Below are 26,899 nucleotides of genomic sequence, written 5' to 3'. Positions count from 1 at the left end.
GAAAAAGGCCCGGTATTAGCTCAGGCTGTTATATCAAGTCACTGTACTCCAGTGGCTTAACCAACACTGATGTTCACAGTTGTGGAGGCTGGGACATCCAGAGCCACGGCTGTTCTGGTGGCTGGTGAGCCCTCTTCCTGGTTTGCAGGTGGTGGCCTTCCCCGGGAGAGTGGAGACAGAGGAACAAGCTCTCTGTCTTCTCTAAGGACTCTGGTCCCAAGACGAGCTTCCCACCCTCGTGACCTAATTGCACTTCCCAAGACCTCGCCTCTGAATAGGATCATGTCCAGGGTTCGGTTTTCGACGCAGGATGTTTCTGGAGGGACACAAACATTCAGTGCCTATGAAAAGTGCGATCAACAGTGGCACTCCCAGGAGTGTTATCCCCCCCAGAGATGGCACCTTAACAAAGCCCTGCTATGAGAAGTGACGGGCGTCTTGGAGGCACTTGATAGACACCTTGGGGATGTTAACAAACCAAACCATGCCCCTTATAAGAGTTCCTTGTGCTGGACTCATGCATCTGCCCCCTATTTTCCCCTGATGGTGGAAGCCAATGACCTTCTCTCTCGAGTCTGCTTCTTTGAAGGTGAAGAGGCCTCTTTGTTCTTACCTTGGACCTGCTCATGCCGGTAGTGGCTGACCCTCCACAGACGGGCTGTGTATTTGGGTGCTGAGGTTGGAGGAATGCTTCAGCACCTCCTTTCCAAAGCAAAGTGTCTTCCATCCCCCACGTCAGAAGGAAAGCCATCCTTGTGGTCTGCGCAAATCCTATGTGCTACAGTTTGGAATTTGAATGTCCCCAAAGGCCCCCGTCCCCTGCCTGTGGTGCTCTTGGGTGGTGGCAGAACCTTCAAGTAGGTTCTGGTGGAAGGAAACAAACTCTGACCTTCGTTCTCTTCATTCCCTAATGTCTGGATTTCTTCTTCATTCCTGAAGGATCCTTTCTCTGGACACAGGCTCCGTAACTGACTGTCCTTTTCTGTCAGCATATCATGTCCCTCCCCTGGCCTCTGGGATTTCTTAGGACAGATCTACAGTGCCTTCCCTTCCAGAGAAGGTGTCGCTTCTTGCTGGGTAAGGAGCTTTCCTGGGCGGCAGCGGTCACGAGTTTAGTGAGGATGTTTCTTGCCGTAGGGCTTCTTGGCTTTATCCTGTTCCCTGGGTCTCTTGAATCTTTGCTGGAATGTTCTGTGTTTTTCGCATGTTCACAATAGCTTGGTTGAAGAATTTTTAATGCTTCAAAATCTGCTCAGATAATTCTAAAGTCTGTGTTATCTCAACATTGTCACCTGATGATTTTCTTTTCTACCTCCGAACTAGACTTTTTAAAAAACTTTTTGCATGATAAGTGACTCTTCTGTGAATCTTGGGCATTTTGGGTTTTATGTTGAGACTGGATCTTATCGAATCTGCTTGTACTGGGCTACGCTGACATTTCTTCAGTGTGGGGAGGAGAGGGTTCCATTTTTTCCCTACCAGGTAGGATGGAGGCTCATGTTCTCTGCTTGGCCTCCATTAAAGGGTGCTGCCTCCTTGTTCCTGCTGGTTGGGATGGGGGGGGGGTCCTGGCTCCCTCCTAGGTTTCTGCTGGTACCACTCTGGCAGAAGGGGCAGGAATGCCTCTTTGCTATTCCCCACAAAGTCTCCAGGGATATTTGGGGGGATGGCTTCATGACCACTGCATGTGGCTGACCATGAGCTCTGCTCTGTTATCATCCCAGGGGAAGAGAGAGGAGGAGAGTGAAGGGTGCCTGTTACTGCTGGGTTGGGTATGTGTACGTCTGTTTTCCACTACTATACCCAAATACTTGAGGCTGGGTTCTGTATAAAAAAAAGAGGTTTATTTGGAGGCTGAAAGTCCAAACTTGGGTGGCCTTCTTGGTTCAGCTCTGGGGGATAAACCACACACAAACCACAGCACGTGACACTGGGTGGTGGTGGTGATGGCTCTCGTCACACGGTCCCCAGGATGGGAGTCTCCTCTTCCTCTCAGCCTGCTGGCAGGGGTGGGGCTGGGGCTGTGGTTTCCCCAAGGTGTTTGCTGGGGGGAGAGCAATTTTGTCTACACATTTTCTGTTTTGCTAGGATTTCCCTTTTCTTGTCCTTTGGATAGAGAGAGCAGACTTTTCTTGAGATTTGTATTTTTTTTTACATTTGCACCTGTTGGCATCTCTGGTCTTCTGGCTTCTCCAGCAATAAATCCAAACTATAGGAGGCAAAGAGGAAGCCCAGGGACCCCCCCACTGTCCTGCTCTTCAGAGTCTCTTAATATCCAGGTTTTCAAGTTGCATGTGAGAGAAGGAATAAGGGAAGGTCTTCTGGTCCATCTTCCTGGAGGCCTGCTCCACGCTGCCTCTTGGTTTAGTCTGTGTGCACGTTTGGAGTCAGGCACTTGGAACCTGCTGGGAGCAGGTGGGAACCGGTGGGTGGGTGGCTGCTGGCCCCCAGCCCTGCCCACGCTGCCCTCCCACCACGTCCCCTCCCTCTGCACCTGAACCCCAGGCCTTTCTCTGTCCCCTGCCACACAGAGGCAGCCCTGTCTTTCCTGGCCTTCCCACCCCCCGGGGTCCATCAGCCACAAACACCTTCCCGGACCCAGGCCCCAGAGCAGCAGAGAGAGCCAGGCCCTTCAGCAGGCCCCGCCATGGCTGCTCAGGAGGGGCTGCGGCGGGCGGTGGGAAGGCCGGGCTCAGCTCCACGTCTGCAGCCTGTCAGCCCCGACGTGGGCAGCAAGATTGAGTCCTGCTCCCGCAGACCAAGGGAACAATGGCCGCCCAGACAGCCAGCCTCTGGGCCCCTCCTGGCCCAGACCACTTCACCCAGGGCTCTGGGGCTCTTGAGAGGAGGTGGCGGGCCACCAGGCAGAGAGCACCCTTTGTGCTGGAAATGCAAATCGTTTTCCACTTAGTGGGGGCTTCCCCTGGAGGCTGACCCAGGGGACGGGGAGACAAAGGTGCCTGATTCCGCACCACCCTTTTCACAGATCCCAGCCCTCAAAATTGGACAAGTGGGTGGGGGGGTTTCTGGGGAGAGAGAGAGGGGACTTGGGGGTGCCCCTGGCAGGGGTCTGCTCTGAAATGGGACAGTTTTGGGTTAGGCATTAAAAAATTTTTTTAGTTTTCTTTTCTTTTTCTTTTTTAAATGGAGTGGCCACATCTCGTGGTTTTCATTTGCATTTCCTGGGTGGAGGATGAAGTTATGACACATGCATATCGAATCTAAAGAGATGGAAAGAAGAGACCAAGAATAAAAAAAGCCACTATCTCTTTGCCCAGATAAATCCTGCTAAGGATCATAGAGGTGCAGCCTAGAGTTAGAAAACCGGAGCATTTGGAAATGCACAGAAAGAGAAATAAACCCTGTCCCCTGCCCCACCCTGACCTGGGTCTCTCTGTGAAGGTGTCAGAATTAGCTGGAGTTTCCTGAAATGGAAATGGAAAGAGAAACCATCCTTTTAGTGAAAGTTCAGAGAATCTTAACTCCTTGGGGCAAGGGGATACCCTCAAGGGAGAGCGTGGGTGCCCTCAGAGAGGACAGGGACAGTGTGCCTCTCCTGAGCTCCAGTTATATTGGGGATCCCAGAGAAGCTTCCAGAGAGTCCCTCCCAGGTCCACCGTCAGCCTGGGCCCAGGTGACCTAGGGTTGTCATGGCAGTGGGGACCGGCGAGTCTGATGTTACCCTGCCGTCAGTCCGACGTCCAGAGGTGGACATGGGCAGGAATCTCTGGAAACTCGAGCTCACACCCCGGTGCGTCCTCTGCAGTCGGGCTGCTGTCCAGGGGGATGTGCCTATAAAGACCGGATGCCATCGCCAGGCTGGATGTGCATGTCTTGTTCACGGACCACTTGTTAGCATGAAAGCTTGTAAGTTCTACTTTTTGTCACTCTGATGCGTGTGGACCTGTTTTCTTGGCTGTTAATGCCCAGAGAGTGCCGGAACCAAATCACATGTTGAAAGGTGGCCTGGCTTCGTCCCTCCACATCTGGCCACTTGGGGGGCATCTGGGAAGGCTCCCCATCTCCGCATGGCAGAGGGCCATCCCAGTTCTTCTCAAGGTCCTGCCCTGGCAGCTCCAGGTGAGGGGCAGAGTCGGCCTAGAGTCACCGGCCAGCTCTGTCTTGTGCCAACGCGGGGGAAACAGCCGTCTGCTCTCGGGACCCCCGTCTGTTTCTCAGGCCAGTGAGAGTCCTCTTGATGTCTAAATGGCTCCAGCTGGCCCCTTTCATCCGGCCTTCGATGGAGACAGCAGCTTTCCGTTGTTTTTAGGTTCCTCTCGATTCATGTTGTTCCTGGGCTGCTTGGCTTCCACCCTGGAATTTCTGACCCAGGCTGTGGCTGTCGTGAGCCCGTGACAGTGTGCCATGGCTCCGAGAGGCAGAGAGAAAGGGACAGTCACCCAAGAGTGCATATCATTCATAGAAACACTTCAGAGGTCACAAAAAACAATGGAGTCCTGTGTCCCTGGTCACCCAGCGTCCTTGAAGGTGCCTGTGTGTTATGCCTTACATTTCTGTTCCCTCACCCCACAAATGTAAACACCGTCATGAACACTGTGTTACTAATCTCCTTGCTTTTTAATAGGACAGTTTTATTACATACATGTGCTCCCTTAAACAACACATGGGTTGGGTTGTTTGTTTTGAACCTCATGTAAATTGAGTCATATGCATTTTTGCAGTCTATACTGGTCAAAACTATGCTTTTGAAATCCATTCATGCAGATGTGTGTAGAACATGGTCCATTCATTTTCAGTGCTGTGTAGTAGTCCATAATCATAACACTATATGATATTTCAATGTGTCCAGCTTTAGTTTTTCTTTCCTCTGTTGGCAGATATTGAAGTTGTTCCCTTTTTTCTGGTATGAACAGGTCTGTCTCCCAGAGGACAGGCACAGATGTGGAGACCACACCACAGCAAGATCTGATCTGATCATTTTATACTGTGTACATGTACTGACCTGTCACACTGTAAAATTGCTAGGATTCAATTAAAAAAAAACTTATATTATAAAGCAAAATAATTTTGTCAGTTCTCAGCTGACCCTATTCCTGGCTGAGATTTCAGATCTTGTCTATCTATTTTCCAGCAAGCAAGAGTTTAGGGGTTGGATTCTGTCTTCTCTGTCATGTTTCCTGTGGATTTGTTTGTCTAGAAAAGAATCCCTTTCCCAGGGTTTGGTAAGGACTTTAGGGGGTAGCAAAACTGGCTGTGTATGCACTCTCCTCTCTCCTCTGTATTGTAGATCCAGGCTGTGTCTCTAATCACACCCGACATTTATTCCCCATCACTTTGCTGGAGACCTGTCAGTCTTACCATTGATCCCGACAGCCAGCTTTCCAAACAACAGGGTCTTCTGCAGCGTTTACACGCACCCACTTCACCAGGTGTGGTGTTCCTGAGGTTTACACAGTCCACATCCCTGTCAAATGTCTGTGGGCTGCATCCAACAATTCCTGCAAGACAAATGAACATCTCCCACTGCGAGGGTCTATCTGTCACCTCCCACATAGACCCTTCCACACAAGCCATTCACTTAGGCAATCCAGGGTTGGAAACCTTATATCTTCCTGAGGAATTCAACCTTTCACTAGTTTTAGCTCTAGTAGTGCTTACTTGCTTCACACCCATTTTGATTAATATTAATAAAGCTGTGCCTTTTTCATTTTGGTTTTTACTTGCTGCTAGTCTGTTCATGCAGCTACGTTGGGTAATCATGGATAATAAAAACATGTTTCCCAGATCTGGGGAAGTCCAAGATCAAGACACAGCAGATCTGGGGTCTCCTGGGGCTCCTTCTCTGCTACCAAGATGGCGGCTCTGGCTGGTCCTTGCCCAGTGCCTGTCCTATAAGGGCATTGATCAGGACCTAATCATCACTTCCTGAAAGGTCGCACCTCTTAAACCATCACCTTGGAGCTCAAATTCCAGCGTAGGAATTTTGGAGACATACACATGTATATAGTTTAAATATATGTAGTCGTTCACACGTGTGTATGATTTATATACACATGAACATGTATGTCTATATATGTGCACACACACACACACACACACACTGATGATCTAGATCCCCGAGTCACTGCATGCAGGGGCTACCCTGAGGTGTCACATTGCTTGCAGGAGATGCTGTGTGTGACACCGTAGCACTGTCTCTCCTGGTCAGCTTATTAAAGTCATATAAAGGAGAAAAATTACAATGGAAATTAAGTGAATGGAAAAATTAAAATAAGATAGGCTACTGTAACAACTCCACACTCTCAATACATGTTACTTAGTTAAATCTACCCCTAGGTAACAGATACTCAGGTGAAGCTAAGAAAACAAAACCCGATGGTGAAGGAAGGTTGAAAAATGGAGGATTGGAATAAAGTCAACTTGGAAAATGCAAACCAGAAAAGAGGAGTAGGAGCAATGTCCGTACCCGACAAGATGTAACTCAGGACAGGAATGATGAAAGAGGAATAATCACGTTGATAAAACTCAGGTCACTGATATTGAACTTATTCTATTCCTGCCAATATTATGTCGAAATATAAAAAATGGAATCTAGACAAAATAGAAATGATTGAAAAACTCACAACACTGTGGGAGATCATCATGTCTTTTTCAGAAATGGAAATATGAAGAAATCTAAAGTACAACCAGGGTTTTAAGGTAGCAGGACTCTCGGGACCCAGGAGGCCTGTCCCCTGTTCAGTTCCTGCTCACTGCCAGTTCCTTCTCGGCCTCGGGGCCTGTCGCTCTCTGACCCCTCTTAGTGAAGAAGGTGCTCTGCTTTGCTTCCAGATACAAATGTGGTTTCAATTCCATGGGGGACCAGTACCCAGGCTCTTTCAGTCCCCGGCATGTCGGACACCTGACCAAAGTCATGCCTACTCCTTTCCCCTGCCTCAGAGGCCACCTAAATAAATAAATAGATAGATAGATAAATAAATAGATAAATAAATAAACACAGAATAAAAATGATATCCTGGTGATTCACAATGCTCAGTCACACTGATAATTGGAAAAACAGAAATTAAAACAATGAAGGGATACATCAGGTTGAAAAAGGTGTGAACATCAAATAGATATCGATGAGACTGTGGAGAGACGGCTATGATCATGCTTTTGATGACACAGTGTGAAGAGGGGGCGATTTGACAATAGAATTAAAATTAACAAGCATGTAGCCTGTGACGTGGCGATTCCACCTGTCCACTCCAGCAATCAATGTATACAGACACGCCAAGAAGGGCTTCTTCTGTAGTGATTCTGGCAATAGGAAAATTTGAAAATAACCTAGGTGCTCAACGAAAGGGGAACTACAGAACACTAGGAAGCAATGAGGAAAGAGTCACATGGTCCTTCAGGGCCCAGGGTGGAGGTGGATACAGCCCCAGAGACAAGACACATCATTAAGGGAATGTTGCAAGACCATAGTTAAGATGACAATTATGGAGGATTTGGAGACATTGATCCCCCCAAACCAACTTTCACTCCTATCTGTACCTATACATGCCACAGGTGCAGGGAAGTCGGAGCAGGATCCATACCACATGGGAGGCAGAGGAGCTATGTGGGGAGATGGGACTAGGGGACATTGGGGACTCTTTTTGCCTTGGTGTTGTTTGAGTCTTTTACAACGAGCATGTAGCTCTGTGATTAACAATGCAGTTTTCTAATTAAAATAGAAAAAGATGTAAATGTTAAGGCTCCAACTCCAGAGATTTTTTACTTGGATGGTTTTGGTGGGAATGGGTGGATCTTGATGGCTCCCCACGTGATCCTGACACTTGGGCCTGAAGAGTGCACAAGAGGGTCCTGGGGGCCACATGGTCAACTCTATATAACTCGGCTCCTTCCGTGTTTTCGGGAACATACAATTCTTTATTAAAATCACAGCTAAGAAACATTGTTTTAAATTGTGGGGCGCTGTTCTAGACAGATGCAGCTGCCCCTGGGTACCTGCGCAGGACTGGTATCCCTGTGGACACCAAACACCACGGATGCTCAAATCTTTTATACAAGACGGCACAGTACTTTGTCTGTGATCTATACACATCCTCTGAACATTTTAAATCATCTCCAGGTTACTGAAATGTTTTTTTATACATATATTATTTAAGGAAAAATGACAAGGGAAAGAGGTCTGTACATGTTCAGTACAGATATGATTATTTTCTCCCAAATATTTCCAACCTGTGATTGGTTGACCCCACTGATGTGGAATCCCAGAATCTGGAGACCTGGGTATAGTATATGGTTCCTAATATGATGAGTTCCTATGCGCAGTGAACCCCACATGTTCCAGGCGTTGGGCCTGTAGAAGAAAAGCATTTATGGTAGCTCCTGGTACAAATGTCACATGTGACGAAGCATCAGTTACTACTAGGATGCCGCTGTCAGCCCTGTCCAGGGGACTGTGTTGCCCATCACTCAAACCCTTTGTGCCTTCTGCGTGGTGAAGCCTGGAGAAACAAGTACGGCACCCTGCAACCCGGAGAGACAGCTGGGGACCAGTCCACCTGGCAAGCAAGCCTCCTGCCCCCACTGATTAACATCTTCATCCTTCCGCTCCCCACCCCCTAGTTGGCAAAATGTGGACTCAACGTTGTGCTTATCAGCCGGACCCTGGAAAAACTGCAAGTCCTTGCCAGGGAGATTGGTGAGTGATGCCCCAAAGAAGGGAGGTGCTCATGGAGCCCCCCAGCCCAGCCGGCCCCTGTCCTGCCTGTGGATTCCCAGTCGGCCATCTGCAGCCTGGGGTGACCTTGGTGCCAGGGAGAACCCAGTTTATAAGGTGAAGCTCAAGGTCTAAGGCGCAGGCTCCGGCTCACCATGGATTCGTGGGCTGGGGGAGGCAGGCAGAGGCTCAGGCACAAGTAGGTCCACCATCTTCTCTGACCCAGGGGCTTCATGCTTAGAACGACATCTGCTCACGCAGAGGTCTCAGCTGCTTGGTAGCTTCTGCGGCTCTTTTCAAAAGCAGAATCAGTGTCAGGGCCTTCCTGTGTCTATGCCTTGCTCCTTGCAGGAGGGTGAGTGATAAGACTTCCTGGTGCTCGTCAGATTTTTTTAAAAGAAGATCTGATCAAGGGTTGCCATGTATGGTTGCGAGAGTTGTACACCGTACAACCCACAGAGGTAGCTTTTATGTCGTAATGTTTTATTAAGATGATTTGCTTAGAAGTGTCATTAGTTAATATTGACCATCTATTTCCTTTGGGGTGTTTGAACTTTAGTACTCATTAAGTTATTAATGAATAAGCTTTCTAATGCAAAGGGATGGGTCTTCAATTATGAAGATTTGTGAGGGCCGTGGCAGGCTGTCTAGGATCAGCCATATTTGTTTGGGGAGGTTTGGGATGGGATGGGCGTGGGAGTTGGGGCTGTGCAGTCACACCCAGAAGGCTCAGTGACCTTAAACTGTTGAATTCTGCTTTTGTTCTGCGTCTGGCTATTAGGAGTAACTTTTGCTCAGACCCAGATACTCTTGAGGGCTTTCCTCACAATGGCAAACTGTGCTTTTTATCATCCTTCTGAAAAGCAAGCAGTGTCTTCAAGAGAATCCCATTTCCCCAAACTGGGCCTCACGCTGGTCCTCAGCCACAGTGGGCCTCACTCACTCCAAAGGCAAAGGGATCTCACCAAGGAATGGCTGAAGTGTCTGAGGCTCTGTCCTTGCCCGAAGACCCCTCGCACAAGGCACGCTAACAGAACAGTGGACGGGGCGCTGAGCGTGGTGCCAGCAGAGTGTGGGTGCCTTGGGCCAGATGCTGGCTTCCCTGAGCCTCGGCCTGCTGAGGCACCTGGGGACAGGGCTGACTACATGCAGGAGGGAGATTAAGATAGGACATCGCTTAGGCAAGTGCTCCAGTGCTGGACAGACGGGGGGTGGTGTGACCCTGCGGAGGGGACCTGACCCTGAGCAGAGGCGGCATCAGATCTGGCTTTGGCTGGAGTCTGGGGTCTCAAGCTCGAGCCGTCTGTAGTCACCTGAGGTGCTTTGGAAGGGACAGCCGGCCCCTCGCCTGTGGTCTGGGCCCCCACTTTGAGAGGCGTGGCATTGCCATTCTGCCCACTGTGGGGCATTTCCTGCCCCCTGGGGTGACCCTGGAAGCGCAGAGCAGGCCCCAGATTGCCCACCACCCTCCCAGGGGGTATCCAGCGCTCCCTTATTTCCTGGGGGGCGTCTGGCTGTCCTCTTGAACGTCTGCTTAGGGACTGTAAGAGGGTCCCCGGAACTTCAAGGTCCAGAGAGGGACTTGCCCGCTTGATCCTTAAACATCACACCTTGGCCCTAACGCAGAGCGAAGCACAGGGAGCCGTGTGAGGGTGATCCAAGCAGATTTTACCAAAGATGACATCTATGAGTCGATCCAAGAAGAGCTGAAAGGCTTAGAAGTTGGAATCTTAGGTAAGTGCATTGCAAGATGCAAAGCTTGGGATGCGCAGTGAAAAGAATCATCTTTGGTGAAGCTCAAGAATTTCTTGGTAGCTTAAACCTAACCCACGACTGTATTTTAAGCTGTAGCATGAAAATGATTATTCTGCAGCCATCACAGGATTCAAAAATTAATATATGGTCGAGGGACGTGTCAGACTTCCACATTCTGACCTTCCAAACTAGATTTTTTAATATGAAAGTGAATTTTCTTTTATAGACCTGACGTTGATGTTTGATAGCAAAAAACCATCCCAGAAACACTGACCTGAAGGAGTTAGGTCAGCAAACAGACGCAGGAGGTGTCGTCCACAAGGTGGTTGGAGAACTCACATCTTTTGCTTTCAGAACACAAGACAGTATTTTTCTGAAATGATTTATAGAGAAGATATCTTCTAGCCACATGCCAAGTGCAATATTTGAAGAAAGTAAGATTTGGTTCCTAAACTTCCTGCTGAATTTAAAAGATAATTACATTTTCACAAGTAAAAATGGGAAGCATATCATTGCAGAAAAATTGGAAAGGATTGGAAGACTTAGGCACATAAAAGAAATATGAATTTATTTCTTTTTTTTTTCTTTCTTCTCCTTCTTCTTTTTTCCTGGACTGAACCCAGGGTGCTCTACCATGGAGCCACGTCCCTACATCTTTTTATTTTTTATTTAGAGACAGGGTCTCACTAAGTTGCTCCGGGCCTTGCTAAATGGCGGAGGCTGGCTTTGAACTTGTGATCTTTCAGCCTCAGCCTCCTGAGTTATTGGGATGACAGGCGTGGGCCACTGCACCCAGCTATGAATTTCTTAAAATCTCCCAAATCCAAGATAACATCTTGTTGTGCACTCTTCCCAACCTATATACATATTTTCCAAACTGGGATCATATGTACATGCTATTTTGTAACAGGAAAAAATCCTCTTATATCACAAATGTCTTCCCGTGTCTATAAAATTCTAAGCAGCCAGAGGTTTTTTTTTTTAAATTTTTTTTATTGGTTCCTTTTAGTTACACGTGACAGTAGAGTGTCTTTTGACATGTCATACCGACACAGGGCATAACCTCATATCTTGTGGTAGCAGCCATGGTTTTTAGTGACTGGGCTGCAGACCAACCGGCCCTGACGTGTTCCGCGGGCCTCCTGTTATGGACGACGTGTTTTCTGCCATCTGGTCTCCTTCCTGCTGTCAAATCCTGTCGCACCGAGCAACATTGTATATGGATATTTTTGTCCAGGTTTCTTCAGGCTCTTCTGACCCATTCTTGTCTTGTGTCTTTGGTCAGTCAACAACGTGGGGATGCTTCCAAACCTTCTCCCGAGCCGTTTCCTCAGTGTGCCGGATGAGATCCAGGTGGGCCATGTTCTTCCCTCCCAGGTACACAGGGAACACGATGAGCACAGGTGACTCTGTGTGGCTGGACGATCATTCTCTGGGGGCTCTGTGCCCTGCTTTATAGAAGCGTAATTCTGCCCAACAAATTCAGAGACAGTATGATGTACGTGGGAGCTGCCCACTCTTTGGCTCTAGTCTGTTTTCCTAGATAATAAGATTTATTCAACTTTCAGTGCGAGGGGGATATAGCCATCCTCAGTACCCAAGGGGGACTGGTTCCAGGGCCCCTGGGATATCAAAATCCATGGAGGGCATGGAATTTGCATACAACCTGTACAAATCATCCAGTATGCTCTAAGACTTCCCTTATAATGCCCAATAAAATACTAATGTCCTGCACATAGTTGTTTTATACTATTATTGCTTAGGAAATAAGGACAAGAAAAAGTCTGTATGTATTCAGTACGGGTGTAATTATTTTTTTAGTTGTAGTTGGTTGGACACAGTTTCTTTATTTTATTAATTTTTTGTGTGGTGCTGAGGATCAACCCCAGGACCTTGCACGTGCTAGGCGAGTGCTCTACCACTGAGCCACAACCCCAGCTGCAGGTGCAATTTTTAAAAGAAACGATTTTGATCCATAGCTGACGTGGAGCCTGAGAACAAGGAGGACTGATTGTGTCTGACTCAGACTCTGTGGCTGGAGGTGCTGTACGCTCAGTGATCTCGGCTCAGGCCCACGGCTGCTGGTGTGGTCAGGGGTAAATGTTTTGCATTGAACAGTCCTCAAAGGCAGGCCGTTGGCCATTCTCATGGCCCTGAGCTGTGAAGTCATGGGGTGCGCCAGCCCGAGCAGGCTGTTGTACTCCTGTCCCTCAGTTCCGTACGGGTCTCTGCAGCCCTGTCCCGTTGCCCCACGAGGCCAGGTGGCAGGGACACTGATGCCCCTCCTCCCCAGTCTCCTGTCTGGACCAAGGTCTGTTCTCTGCACTTCCTGTTTCTGAAACAAATCCGTGTCTCTGCCTTCAGCAAGTTCCATGATCATGTCTCTATGCCTGCATCTGTGCTTGAGTCTGTCTGTCCCTCTTTGGTCTTGGGTGATCCTAACAATGTCTTCACCTGTCCTCTCTGGTCCAGCACCTCTGACAGCTTGGACCGTATGACCATCCCCCTTGCTGTCTCCTAGACCCACACACCCTTCTTCCTTCGGTTGGAAATGGATCACAGGTGCTCCCAGACTTATGATGAGGTCGCCCCAATAAGGCATCACACACTGAAAATGTCCTAAGTAAAAACACACCTGGCCCGGACATCGTACCAGCAGCACTCAGAGAGAGAGTGGGTTGCTCCCCGTGCAGCTGAGGGTAGATTGCAGCCACCATACAGTAGCTCAAGGGGGTGGGCCTTTGCACACCTATAATCCCACCCCTACACTATGCCTCTGCACACCTGTAATCCCAGCATCCTGGAGGCTGAGGCAGGAGGATCACGAGTTCAAGACCAGTGTCAGCAACTTAGCGAGGCCCTAAACAACTCAGTGAGACCCTGTCTCTAAATAAAATGTTAAACAAAAGGACTGGGGATGTGGCTGAGTGGTTAAGTGCCCTGGGTTCAATCTCCCTGTATACCAAAAAAAGAGTATTGCGTCACATGTTGTTTCTGGTCGAGGGAAAAGATCCAAAATCAAAGTGTGTTTTCTACCACACAGGTGTTGGTTTTGTATCTGTGAAGGTGAACCATCCTAAGTCAGGAATCCTCGGTATCTTCCTGTGAAAAAATTTATTCCTCCTGATTTTTCCAGCAGACTCTTAATTGATCTCTATCTGGGCTGGGTGTGGTGGCGCACACCTGTCATCCCAGCAACTCAGGAGGCTAAGGCAGGAGGATCTGCAAATTCGAGACCAGCCTCTAAGAAATCAAAAGGGCTGGGATGCGGCTCCATGGTAGAGAGCCCTGGGTTCAATCACTGGTTACACTCCCTCCCCAGCCCCAAGCCACACCTGGGTAGAATTGTAGAGTGACTGTCAGATGTCACTGGATTCTGGGGCTCCCTGGCCAGACGGCAGCCAGGAGCCTCATATGACGGCTGAGGTGGAGGCTCCCACCGGCCGGTGTCCTTTGCCCACTCATGGTTCTCGAGCCCTGAACACTTCCTGGGACGGTTTCGCTGCTGGTCGGCTGATGTGTGGTTGTGATTTCTTATTTCAGAGCCTCATCCAGTGCAATGTCACCTCCGTGGTCAAGGTACGTGGTACACCTGTGCTAACTGAAACGTGGTGGCTGTTGGAGTTCGGAAGTGCAGGGGAAGTGCCCCCTCGGCCCCCAGGGGGAGGATGGCCTGAGACACAACCTCGAGACTGTCTCAGCCACGACTCTTCCTCTCCAGTATCTGCAGCCTATTTTCACATTCAGTTTGGTCACGCGTGAGGCATGTCATGCTGGGACTTGTTCAGAATTCCAGGGACATTTAAAAAGTTTAAATACTTTCTCTGATTTGAGGATTCGTAAATAGAATAAAGTTCACTCTGTTGGGGGAAATGCCCGAGGGCTTGACTTAGGTTTCCTGGACTTTTGTGGTTCAATATGTATTTATTGAGTTGAAGTTCAAGGTCATCTATCCCATTGTCTTCTCTTCCCCATGGTTTTGCTTTCCACAGTTTTAGTTATCTGTGGCCCACCCTGGTCCACAAATATCAAATAGAAAATTATATATATATATATACAGGGATTGAACCCAGGGGTGCTTAACCACAGAGCCACATGCCCAATCTTTTTGTTTCATTTTGAGACAGGGTCTTGTTGAGTTGCTGAGGGCCTCGATAAGTTGCTGAGGCTGACCTTGAACTCACGAACCTCCTGCCTCAGCGTCTGAGCTGCTGAAGTTATAGGCGTGTGCCACCATGCCAGGCTGGAAATTCTGTATTTTGAGGGAGAAAGAGAGAGGGAAGGCACATTCACATTACTTTTATCACAGTGTGCTATTATAATTGTTCTGTTTTGTCCTAGGGGCTGTTAATCTCTTACCAGGCCTAGTTTATAAACTAAACTTTACCGTGGCGCATGGAGGGGTAGTACTATCCTTGATTTCAGACTTCCACTGAGGGTCTTAGAGGGTATCCCCACAGGTCAGTGGAGACTACTGTATTCAGATCCCAGCAAGGCTGCTAATTGGTTGGTCAGCACTGGGCAGGTTACCTAGCTCCCTGAACCCCAGATTCTGCACTTGTTACTAAAGCGTGCTGGAGCAAGTACTTAGGTACAGTCTGCCTGGGGGCCTTTGGCTATTCAGCTGCATTCTCAGTTTAGTGTGACTCCCCCAAAGCTACCCTATCCTATGCCTTTGCATGAAAAAGAAAGAGGTGCCCCTCTTGGGACAGTTTAGAGAAAGTTTCCCCTTGAGAATGGATGCAGTCTCAGGCCCCATGAGTTGGTGGGTAGATGATACTTTTTTTTTTTTTTTTGTACTGGGGAGATTGAACCCAGAGATGCTTAGCCACTGAGCCACATCCCCAGCCCTTTTTATATTTTATTTAGAGACAGGGTCTCACTGAGTTGCTCTGGACCTTGCTGAGTTGCTGAGGCTGGCTTTGAACTTGTGATCCTTCCACCTCAGCCTCCAGAGGTGCTAGGATGACAGGCGTGTTCTATGGCGCCCAGCTAGATGGTGCTTTTTTGTGAATACAGTGTTTCCCCTTCCTCTGAGGGGTACAGTCCCCTCCCTCTACTGTAGCTAGCGAGTCAGTCCTGTGCTTTCAATCTGTAGTCACCGGGCAGCTGAGCACCTTGCTCAGTATACAAAGTGGACAACCGTGCAAGGCATCCTGGTGACCGCTCGGGAAGAGCAGGGGAACTGCAGCGATGAATGAGGTCTGATCCCTGATTTCAAAGAGCTGGGACCCTGGATGGAGAATAGGGAAGCTCAATGTCACTAGTCCAAATGCCGAGTATTGACAACGAGGGTGCTCGGCAATGGGGTCACTGTCAGCAGAAAGAGGGGCGATGGAAGCCGATCAGACACACACACACAGATCGTTTTCGGGAGGATAAGTGCTGCTTGTTTTCTGTCAGCATGCTGGAATTTTATAGTTTCCTGCTCCGTCATTACTGAGCACACACATTCTTTTCATGCTGAGCAATGGATGGCCGTGGGCAGCTCTCTGCTGATGTCACCTTAAGTTTTATATGTCCAGCCTTGTCTGCAGCCCTACCACTAGACCCTCCCACAGTATTTTACACACCGATCTTTCCATCTTGGGCTGTTTGATCATTTGGGTTTCCCCAAATGGATGTGACAACCTTCCGATTCCTTTAGCAGAGAAATGCTTTGATTTGTTTTTTTTTTTTTTTAAATTGTCTTATTTACTGACAGACACTAAGTTCCCTGAGTGACAAAGGCAAGTAATGAAAGGTCAGTGTCTCCAGATGCCAGGCCCTAATTGGCCTCGCTGGTTGGAAGCATGGCCGGTGTTGCCTAACGACTTCAAAGATGTCATCTGAAACCTGTCGAGCTCCCGCTCCGTCAAGGGCAGGGTCGGGGGAATGAGTTGGAGGGCAGGGGAGTGGGTGTGCGTTTGGGGACAGGAACCCACTCTATCCAAGGCTGCCTCTCCCGTTGGGACCATTCACCCAGCAAGGCTGGGGAGCTCGTATGGGAGACTTTGGGGATGGGCTTGTGTGTCCAGCAGGACTTATTGTCCCCGAAGAAGTTGAGAGTCAGGGATGGTGCAGGACACCCCAATACCCACTTCCTTCTCTCACCTGCCTCCAAACCCCACATCTCAGTGTCAGTCCAGGGTGGTCTAGAGAGTTCTGCTGCCCCCTCCCCATGGGCCCCCTTAGGGAAGCCATTATACAGAGTGTCTCTGAGACAGGGATGGGGGCCTGGCCTAGGGGACAGGAGCAGTGTCAAGAGAGAGTCCACTGAGAAGCTGCTGCAGGGCTCTGGATAGCACAGAGATGTTGGCAAAAATATGCTTGCTGATTCCCAGGTCCTTGATTTCTGTCCCTCTTTCTTCCACTGGAATCCTTTCTGTCTCAGACCTGCTTCAAGGACAAAGCCTGATTTCAGTACAGTTGTATTTTGAAGAACATTTTAGTCCATGGGCAGCCTCTTTCTTAATTTTTTTTTTTTTTTGTAGCAGGGATTGAACCCAGGGCACTTAAGCACTGAGCCACATCCCTAGCCCTTTTTATAATTTATTTAGAGACAGGGTCTTGCTAAGTTGCTTAGAGCCTCACTAAATTGCTGAGGCTGGCTTTGAACTTGGGATCCTCCTGCCTCAGCCTCCCGAATACACTAGGGTTACAGGTGTGTGCCGCCACACCCAGCTTTCTTTTTTAATTCTTAAAATGTGTGCCTTGTAATTATTTAGTAAAAAGCATCATTTATTTATTTATTATTTCGCAATACTGGAGATTGAACCTAGGTACTCATGCTAGGTGAGTGCACCACCACTGAGCCACATCCCCAGCTCTTTTAAATTTTTTGGTTTTGAGACCAGACCTCACCAGGTTGCTTACAGTCTTACTAAGTTGGCTGAGGCTGACCTCCAACTTGCCATCCTCCTGCCTCAGCCTCCTGAGTAGCTGGGATGACAGGTGTGCACTACTGTACCTGGCAAAAAAGATCTTCTTTAATCAACACGTAGGCTTAGAACAAGCAGGGAAGACCTTTCCAGGGGTGGCAGGTTGGGATGGGGAAGGGACTTCTTCTTGTAATTCGCTCTGCCCACGGAGCTGTCACAGGCCACTGCAGGCTGTGTGTGCCTTGGCTGTTGCATTGAAGAGGTGTGAGTGAGATGTTCTCAGAGTCCTGCCCAGGTTTTCTGATAGTCCCCGGTCCTCGCTCATGGCTGAGGCATACGATGGCCAGCCCACTTTTGCCTGACGCCCAGAATGAAGAGTACAACCCTGGTGTAGTCTCTCAGCCACTGGCCAGTTCTCTAATTCTCTAGTCCCTTCATTTCTCAAGAGGACTTTAATGGCAACACAGTTTGCCATTTGTGTACGTCACCTCCCCTGGATACCAGCCAGACTCTGGGGTTGTCAGGATGACCTCTAATGAGGGCCAGCGGTTTTCAAGGTCACCTGGAAGATGAAGCTCTCTTCCCAGTTCCCTCCAGCACCTGCTTCCCCAAGCCCCCAGCTCACGGCGGCTCCTTCCTCGGTCAGGGCCTAACTATGGCCTTCTCTTCCAGATGACACAGCTCATTCTGAAACCCATGGAATCAAGGTAAGGTCACTGCTGGAAAACTGTGGAGTCACAGGGCCTCCCCGACCTGGTGGTCAACCAACCTGGGGACGTGGGGGACAGCGTTCAACCCGCTGCTGCCTTAACCAGAGATAAAGACTAGGATGAGAAGACTCGGAGGTTATGGGGGAAAAGTAACATTCTGGGCCAGGCAGCTCCTCAGACAGACTCGTACTTTGAAGGTCAAGTGTGACGCAGGGGGGGGAGGGAGGCAGCAGCGGTGTCAGCACACCTTGGATTAAACAAAATTAACTCATAAAAGAAGCCAGCTGGCCTGAGGCCAAGAGCGTGTCTTAGTTAGTATGAATTTCAGCTCTGGTCAGAATGAAGACTCTGATAGACGGGTAAAAATCTCCACTGCATCAGTTCCTTCATTTACTGTGAGTTTATATCATCCTGTCTCTATACCTGTTGGGGGGCTGGTTTTTCCTCAGATCCTAAAATTAAAAGCAAATGGTTGATAGGTTTATCTTTCTTAGAAGGGGCTCTAACTTGTAGTTTTGTGCCCCCCACTCCAGTGCACCTAACTGGGAAGGACTGAGGATGTTGAATTTCAAAAAGGCAAGCAAGGTCCCTGGAGACTTGTGCAGAGCTGATGCACTGTCAAATTCTACCCGAGGGGCTGGGGTTGTGGCTCAGCAGTAGTGCGCTTTACTAGCATGTGCAAGGCCCTGGGCTCAATCCTCAGCACCACATAAAAATAAATAAATAAAATAAAGGTATTGTGTCCAACCACAACTAACTAACTAACTAACTAGATAAATCAATAATTCTGCTGGAGATGGGATTCCACCATATGACACGTGACCTGTCTTGGGGTGACTCTCTGGGCCCAGAGAGACCTAGAGCTCGTGTGGTCATACTTAGGGTGGAAGGTCCCTGCCCCTGAGTCTTGTCTGATGGGTTGGCTGTCTGTACTTTGACATGGAGACCCTTGTCCTAGCAGATCCTTTGTTTCCAGTAAAAAGCCTTTAATGTCACACGGCTGCCGAGTGACACCACTGTGTGGTGTCCTCCTCAAGAACTTAGGGGAAGTTCAGCTCCTGTTCTTGGCAGCAGAGCTCTGGGCAGCCGTGGGAGCCTGGGGAGGCTGGAGTTGGATGGTGCTCACAGGAGACCCTTTGCTTTCCTTCCTCTGAGGTGGGATCAAGCTGCAAAGTAATGGAACCTCGCTTCTTTGCCTTTTAGGCGGAGGGGGCTCATCTTGAACATTTCTTCTGGGGTAGCACTCTGCCCGTGGCCTCTGTACACTCTTTACTCGGCTTCCAAGGTGAGGAATCAGCTGTCGGCGCCTCTCCCTTCTGCTGCTGGGGAGCGGGGGTGTCCCAGTTGGTGCTCTGCTTGGGGTGCTCTGGCCGGTTGATGGAGCGTTGCCTGGAGGCAGTCTCATAGGTACAGGGCGAGCTAGCCAATGGGGAGTCTGTATGCAAATTATAAAGACACGCCCCCTCTGCGCAGCCAGCCCAGGGGCTGAGCCCAAGGGTCTCCTAGACTGGGGGTCCTGGATCACTTCCCACTGACCCGGGTGACTTCCTAGCCTGGTGTTGGCAAGCCCTGGTCACAAAAACAACCCCGGGATAGCACGTGCCTTACCAGGAAGAGCATCCGCAGGAATTTAATCGGTTTGCAGTAGCCCTGGAGATACATTCACACTAAATGGCCTCAGGGATATATTATCCTAAAATACACATTCATGTTCCTGATGCTCTCAGGGCCTCTTCTGAGGCCAGGGGATGAAGTGCACATGCCCCTCATGACAAGTCACTGCAGTTTCCTCTACTTTCTCGTCCCCTGCCCTAAATTTGTCCAGGTATAATTGACAAATAAATTCGGCATGTGATCCACAGCGTGGGGCATATGCTTTGAGGAGTGCATAGAGTGTGACATGATTGTTAGTGTAACCTTGACCTCATGTACTTGTTGTTCTGCGGGGAGAACACTGAAGATCTACTCTCTTAGCAACTTTCAAGTATATAATATGCTGTGTTATACAACAGATCTCTGAAATCTTTATCCTACGGAACGAAAATTCCTGCCCTTGGACCCACATCTCCTCCAGGCAGGCTGTGTCTCTGCAGCATAGCATCTCTGTGGGGGCCCTTGAAATCCGAGCAAGTTGGTTGTAGCAGAGAGAACAAGCTCTGGAACCTTACGTGATTCCTTTTCTTACTACAGGCTTTTGTGTGCACATTTTCCAAGGCACTGCAAGCGGAATACAGAGCAAAAGGAATCATCATCCAGGTGAAGTAGAGAGCTGTCGTCCTTGGGACAGGAAGTTCTGGCCCTCTGTGGGGCAGGGGCCACTACTCCTGCAGGACTGGCTGTGCATATGCAGCCAGTTGGGAGGTGGACTGGGTGGATGCTCTGGGGGTTCCTGTGATGGTCGCTGGAGCAGCTGCAGCCACTGTGATCCCACTTACTGCTGTGGTTTCTGCTGCCCTCACTTGTGCCCCAGGTGCTGGGGGAGGAAATGAGGCAGGGATGTGGTTGCTCAAAAACGCTGTGGCCCCCCTTGCCACCTCATGCTGCGTCAGAACAGAAATGGGGCTCTAGTCTGACCATCGTTTCTTCTCTGACTCAGATTCACAAGGTGGGCTTACATGGGAGGAACTGTGGAGACGGAACAAAGGAAAGCTGGGTACTTGGTCCGCTAGGGGGCAGGGGAGGGTCTTCCCCCAGGGGCTGCTGATCTGTGATGGACCCCAGAGACCCCAGAGACCCTTCACTCTCGGGCAGGGAGGGAAGGGCTGTCCTGGAGATCACCTGCTTCCACCTCAACAGGGCTGGGTGGCCGCTGCCCTCTGCAGACCAAACGGGTGACATTCTGAGGTGCCGATGACCTACACGAGCTCGGTTCAGAGTTCAGGGGTTTCTAGAACCTAAATACACAGAGGTGTTTACTTTGTGTTGTTCTGTCATTGTTGTCGGGGAAGAGGTTGGGTGACATCCTCATGGCTGCACACAGTGGTTTTAGATGAAGTCCCCCACGCGGGGAGCGTGTCAGCAAACCAGGAATGGAATATAGCTCATGACCCAGGCGATGTCGATGGTAGGAATTTGGCCAAACGCGACATTTTCCTGGCCATAGTGCGTGATTGTGACTGCCGTGTCCCTGTACCACAGTCCCCTTCTCCGCCTGGATGAGCCCGTCTCACCATGGGGGGGGGTCTTTCTCCCCCCCACGGGGCTGTCCACTCTGACTCCCAGTGGGGTTGGCACTTGCTTTTGCAACAGAGCTTCTCCACACTGGCTAAGTTTGCTGCAGTCAAGAAAAACCCCTGAAATCTCCATGGCTTAGGACCACAAAGTCCCATTTTGCATGATGTTCCCCGCTCACTGGCAGCCGGCAGAAGGCACAGCTCATTGTGTTAATGATGGGAGGCTGCCATCTTGAATGCTGTCATTTGACCCATCAGAGTTGATGTAGCCTGGATTCTACAGGATCTTGCTTTGGCAATTAAGTGCTGTGGCCCAACATCCCCAGCCCTTTTTTTGTATTTTATTTAGAGACAGGGTCTCACTGAGTTGCTTGGGGCCTTGCTAAGTTGCTGAGGCTGGCTTTGAACTTGAGATCGATCCCCCTGCCTCAGCCTCCTGAGCTGCTGGGATTCCAGGCACGTGCCACTGTGCCCGGCCTCGGTCACTTCTAAACGTGAACAAGTGCCCTAGCCACCTGCTGCTCCCTAGCCATGGGACACTCAGCATCAACTTAATCTTGATTCTTGTGGACCAGAGGTACTGCAGCTGCCCAGGGAGTGGGTTCAACAAGGCAAGGGAGTTGGGAGGAGATGGGGTGGGAGAAAGGTGCGTCTTCTCTGAGACAAACCCCAGAGCTGTCCTCCTAGCAAGTGTGAGAAGGCAAAAGAGCTGTGATCTTTCAAAAACCACAGGCTTCTCTAGGGTTGGTGCTCAATAAATGTGTGTCAAATCAGTGTGGACCTGTGTACCGCAGGCATGGGTTTGAATTCGACCCCTGTTCTGCTCTTACCCCCTGAGCAGTCTTAGCTCATTTAAAATCTGAGAGCCTCAGTTTCCCATCCATCAACAGGTTTATAATAGCACCTGATTTCTCTGGATTAATCACGAAGATCTAATGACTAAGTAAATGTGCAAGTTTAACCGTATTTACTGAGCTCCTCTTTTGTATGCCTTTCCGTACCAAAGCTCACTGTAGGAATGAAAACACTTACTACTATTTCCCTATCTGAAGTCTGGGTTTGACAGTGCTCCTGCTATTTCCCAAAGAGGAACATTTTGAGGTCCCTGGATGAAAAGTGTCAAATTAATCAGAGCATTGATTTCCGTAAGAACCAATTCAATTGGATGGGTGGACACATAATCATGTTCAGTTATAAAACAAGGTAATTTCAGATGGGATGAGAAGGAAAATAAAACTAGGAAAAGTAGCCTGGATCTTTTTCCTTCTAACGATGCCAGGGTCTCTGATTCTGGGGGGATGTCACAAAACCCCAGATTGGGTCCTCACGCCAGGAGCAACGGCTGTGGATTCCAGGGCACACGTGTTACTCTTCTTACTTTGAAAGGAAAGATTATGACGTTTGTGCAGATCATGGTGCCAAAGTGGGGTGTGAGAGTGGGAATCCAACATGCTTTAAGTTCTTCAACTTTGGTTACATGGATTAGAAATTATTTTCTGAGATGAATATCTAATATTTATCTAATAGCTAATATTTCTGATTAAATATCCAACATCCAGTTCAATTTGAATTTCAGATGAGTATGAATGATATTTTGCAGTAAGTGTGTCCCATGCCGCGTGTACACGATCACACTGAAGTTGATTGGTTGCTGGCCTGGACTTTAGCGTTTCCTGTGTTTTCACTTGCTGAGTCTAGCGTCCCTGTTCCTAGGGAGCTCCTGTTCCCTCTCTTTCTGGTTCCCAGATCTGTGCTGGTTCTACACCTTTTATATTTAAGGATCCTAAACTTTTTATGGGAAGAGAAAAGTTGGGAAATAGTGGGTGGTAAAGGGGGTGTTGACGGAGCCTTCTTGGTCATGCATGCTTCTGTCTTTATCTCACCCTGTAGGTGCTGACCCCGTACGCGGTTTCCACCCCAATGACCAAGTATCTGAATACCAACATGGTCACCAAGAGGGCCGATGAGTTTGTTAGAGAATCACTGAATTACGTCACGATGGGAGATGAGACCTGTGGCTGCCTGGCCCATGAAGTCTTGGTAACCCATTTCTTCTTCTCTCCTTGAAACCAGACAGGAGGGAGGGGCCGGGTGTGGCTGGTCTTCCTTGCTGTTGGGACACTCAGCCCTTCTCTCTCATGGCACCCACATGAGGCCAGTGGCTGTGCTGCCACATGGTCACAGCCAGTGAACGGGAGTCTGTGGCGAGGAGGGGACAGGCTGGAGGCCTGGCTGCTCAGTCCTCGGGGAGCCCAAAGCTCCTTGGACGCCTTGCTTTTCCCCTTGGGATGGAAGAGGCTCCCAGGAGCTCTTGGGTAAAAAGGACCAGGACTCCCGGAGCTTCCACACGGGGACTGCTCTCTTCCTCGGCTCTCTGTTCTAGTCGACAGGGAACTATCAGCCCTCCAGGGGAAAGAGAGGAGGGCCATTGTGACTTGCATCATTTGCCGATTTCCGTGGTATAAATATCCCACCGTGACTATCAAGCACGTGAACCGAGGAGAGGTGCACACCGTCAGCCCCTGCGAGCACGCACGCCTCAGTCCAGCCTGCCTCGAGCCCCGTACGATGTGGAAATGAGGTTCATGGCATGTGGCACTGGGGTGCTTTCCATTTCTGGGCTGCAAGACCAACATAAAAAGCCCAGGGAGGCTGAGCATTGCGACTAATACTGAAACACACGTGCACACACACACACACTCACACACACACACACTCACACACACTCACACACACACAGAGCCAATGTAGCTTTGTTTCCAGCCCCCTCCAATTTTGGTTATTAGTGTCCTCTGTCTCCGCCTCTTTCCTCCACCTTCTTCTCATCCCTGTCCCCTCTATGGCTATCAGCTTTTCATGGATGCCAGGGGCTTCATGGCCCTGGGCACCGTGTTCCCCATCACGTACCTCCTGGGACACACAGAGACTTTGACAGGAGATACTGAACTTTCTTAACGCATTGCTTGCCTCTTCCCGCGGAACCCTGGCACTGTGCAGAATCACCAATTTAACCCACGCTACACAAGGGACATTTGGAAAGAATGTTTAAGGGAAGAAAGAATTTCCAGGCTCTGGTTCGTCTTTAGAACCCTGTAAGGGGTCCACAAGGGGCACTGCTGGCCAGTTCCTGAGTGGTAATGATTTATGTCTGGGGCAGGTGGGCAAAGCATGTTTCCTCCATCTTGCAGAATAAAGTCCTGCTTCCTGATGTCAAAAAAAAAAAAAAAAATCTTTATTTTTCCTGTCGTTGGTCTGGTTTTCCTCCAGGTCTCCATTTGGCTGCAGGAAAACTAGTCAAATGCCAATGAGTTTGGACCCGGTTTCATCTGATCACAGAAACCGGCTGTTCAGGAAGCGATCACACAGAGAAAAACGTTGTGTGTACTTGGGAGCCTCCCTTCTGGCTGCCTTTCTTACTAAAACGACGTTGCAGAGAGGAGTCCTGGGATTCAGGCTGGTCCTAAAGTGGGTGTTGATGGTGTGACCAGGGCCTCCCAGCTACCGAGGGCTGTAGACCCCTGAATCTCTGTCACTTCTGCTGTCCATCTGCAGCTTTGGCTCACAGAGGCCCTCCGGCTTGCATTCTGCGTCGGCACCAATGTGGGAAAAAGCAAGCAGCTGTGTTACGAGGACACTAATAACCATCCCAGCACTCACCTCACCCTGCTGACATGATTTTGGGGGTTGTACCCCAGCAGAGTGGGGAAGGCAGTAGCTTCTCCTTGGTCTTCAGTGTCAAACTTACTTATTTATCACACTTCTCTCTTTTTACCCCGATTTCTCTAGCCCCCAGGATAAGCCCAGAGGCCACACATAGGGGAGGGCACATTCTTACCACTTCTTAATCTCCTCCCATACCCAGCGTCTCCAAGGCAGGAAAGGTGTAGATCTCCTGCATGTGTTCCTGGTGCCACCGCCTGCCGGTCTCCAGGGTTAGCCATCTCCAGAAGGTGTGACATCCCCTCCACCTTCTGAACTCTGTGGTCTTAGTCCTCCAGGACATCCTAACTGGGCTCCATCACATCTGGAAAATGTGTCCTGGGGACCATCGCGTGTGATGCTGTTGCTACACGTCTTGCTGCGTGGGCCGGTCCTACATGTCAAAAGTGGAATGTTTTCCTGGCCATTCTCTTTGGATTTCTTAGGGAACAAATTCTCATCTCTTAGGCAGACAGATGCTTAGCATAGGCTAGGAAAGAGAAAGTTTTGTGCCCGGAGAAGCAGGAGAGAAATGAATATATGTTAATCGTTAAGATCAGTTGGCCCTTGTTAGGATTTAGGAAGATTATCAAATCTAAAGAGATGGGTAATTGCACTGAATCAACAGTAAACAGCAACCTTTCTTTTACCAAGAGGCAAGGCAAAGATGGCATACTGGGTACCCAGGAGGAGGTTAAGGCAGGCACCAGGCCAGTCTATGTCAAGGTGGTGGCTCCGGCTGCTACCTGGCCCTCATCATCTCGGGAGATCATGCTTTATGGATTCCCTTTTACAATTCAAGAAAACTGAAGCTCAGAGCTGAGTCCACTGGCCCCAGACCCCCCAGCGGGCAGCGGTAGTGCTGGATGTAGGTCCACTTGTGCCCGATGGGGCAGACTTTCTAGTTCCTTCTACATGTCCCCTCCAGCTCAGGAGGGGATAGACAAAAGAAGGAGACGAGGAGGGATTGTTTTGGAACATTTTCAAGGGGCCTGGAATTTTAATTAATACATTCATTTTTTTTCATGGCTGAGCTCACTAATCCAAAACATTTAGTTCAAGACAAAAGCTAATGGGAGGGCTTGATTTTGCTGTGAGACCAAAAAGCTCTAATTGGGAGAAAGTTCTAGAGGAAGGCGTTGGGTTGATCAGTGATGAGGCCAGTGGAAGAGTTCAACTTGGCTTCTCAGTAGCACAGGTCCGAGGAGCTGGGCTGCCTGAAGTCCCGCTGTGTGGGGGGTGGGTGGGCCCAGGGGCGCTGGACTAGCAAGAGCACCCTGGGGGCAGACGTGGATCCCAGGTTCAGGCCTTCGCGTAGGGCTTCCTCTCCTGGTAAGAGCAAAGCCCCTTTGCTACTTGCTTAGTATCAGCTGACGGGCAGCATTTCTGATCCTTGGAATCGCCTTTTAATAGAATCGAGAGCATGGCGGCCCCCTGAGGTCTTGTCACAAGACCCTAAAATTTCAGAACTTCAATAGTCAGAAAAAGCAATTCTTGAAGACGGTGACTATAAATGGAGGGGTTTGATTTTTAATTCTGGGCTCCCTCTTCTCCAGACACTCACAGTTTTCTGTCTGTTAAAGGCCAGCTTTCTCAGCCTGATCCCGGCCTGGGCCTTCTACAGCCGCGCCTTCCAAAGGTTCCTGCTGACCTGCTACACGGATTACCTGAGGCAGAACGTCAGCACCAGATAGTCCCAGATGCCCAGGACCCAGGCGCCCTTGGCTGGCCTGCAGGGACCAGAGGAGCTGGCCGCCTGCCCCACCGGAGCCGGAGGAGCAGGGACTCAGAGGACACACTTGTGTGGGGCCCTCGAACTCAAGTCTGGAGATCTTTGGGAAAACCGTGGCCTAAAAACACACGTTGTAAAGGGGTTTCTGAGGTTTTATGTGTAAGGAGGGGAGGGGGCGTAGATGTCACTGGCGAAGGGTCTCAGGGGGCTTATTAAATAAACACAGTGAGAAGAAACCTTTGATTCTTGGAATATTGAAAACAATTATACTGAGTAAATGACTTTGACAGCTAGGTACA

General features: G+C 49.5%; 1 protein-coding gene across 1 annotated transcript in view; it reads left to right on the top strand.

Moving 5' to 3' along the window:
• Hsd17b3 (hydroxysteroid 17-beta dehydrogenase 3) overlaps window positions 1-26,562 on the top strand; it is a 31,433-nt gene extending 4,871 nt beyond the window's left edge. The window contains exons 3-11 of the mRNA XM_046462703.1: window positions 8,578-8,653; window positions 10,298-10,405; window positions 11,712-11,779; window positions 13,970-14,005; window positions 17,959-17,993; window positions 19,200-19,281; window positions 20,187-20,252; window positions 23,060-23,209; window positions 26,452-26,562. Coding sequence (XP_046318659.1) covers window positions 8,578-8,653; window positions 10,298-10,405; window positions 11,712-11,779; window positions 13,970-14,005; window positions 17,959-17,993; window positions 19,200-19,281; window positions 20,187-20,252; window positions 23,060-23,209; window positions 26,452-26,562 — 732 coding nt within the window. The remainder of the gene's footprint in view (window positions 1-8,577; window positions 8,654-10,297; window positions 10,406-11,711; window positions 11,780-13,969; window positions 14,006-17,958; window positions 17,994-19,199; window positions 19,282-20,186; window positions 20,253-23,059; window positions 23,210-26,451) is intronic.
• The last annotated feature ends 337 nt before the right edge of the window (window positions 26,563-26,899 follow it).

This window comes from Marmota monax, unplaced genomic scaffold (genome assembly GCF_021218885.2).
Source record: "Marmota monax isolate L192 unplaced genomic scaffold, Marmota_monax_Labrador192_F-V1.1 WCK01_AAM20220418_F8-fsc00180, whole genome shotgun sequence".
In the NCBI taxonomy this organism is placed as follows: Eukaryota; Metazoa; Chordata; class Mammalia; order Rodentia; family Sciuridae; genus Marmota; species Marmota monax.
Note: the sequence above shows the minus strand (reverse complement) of the source record. Positions and strands in the feature narration are given on the sequence as shown.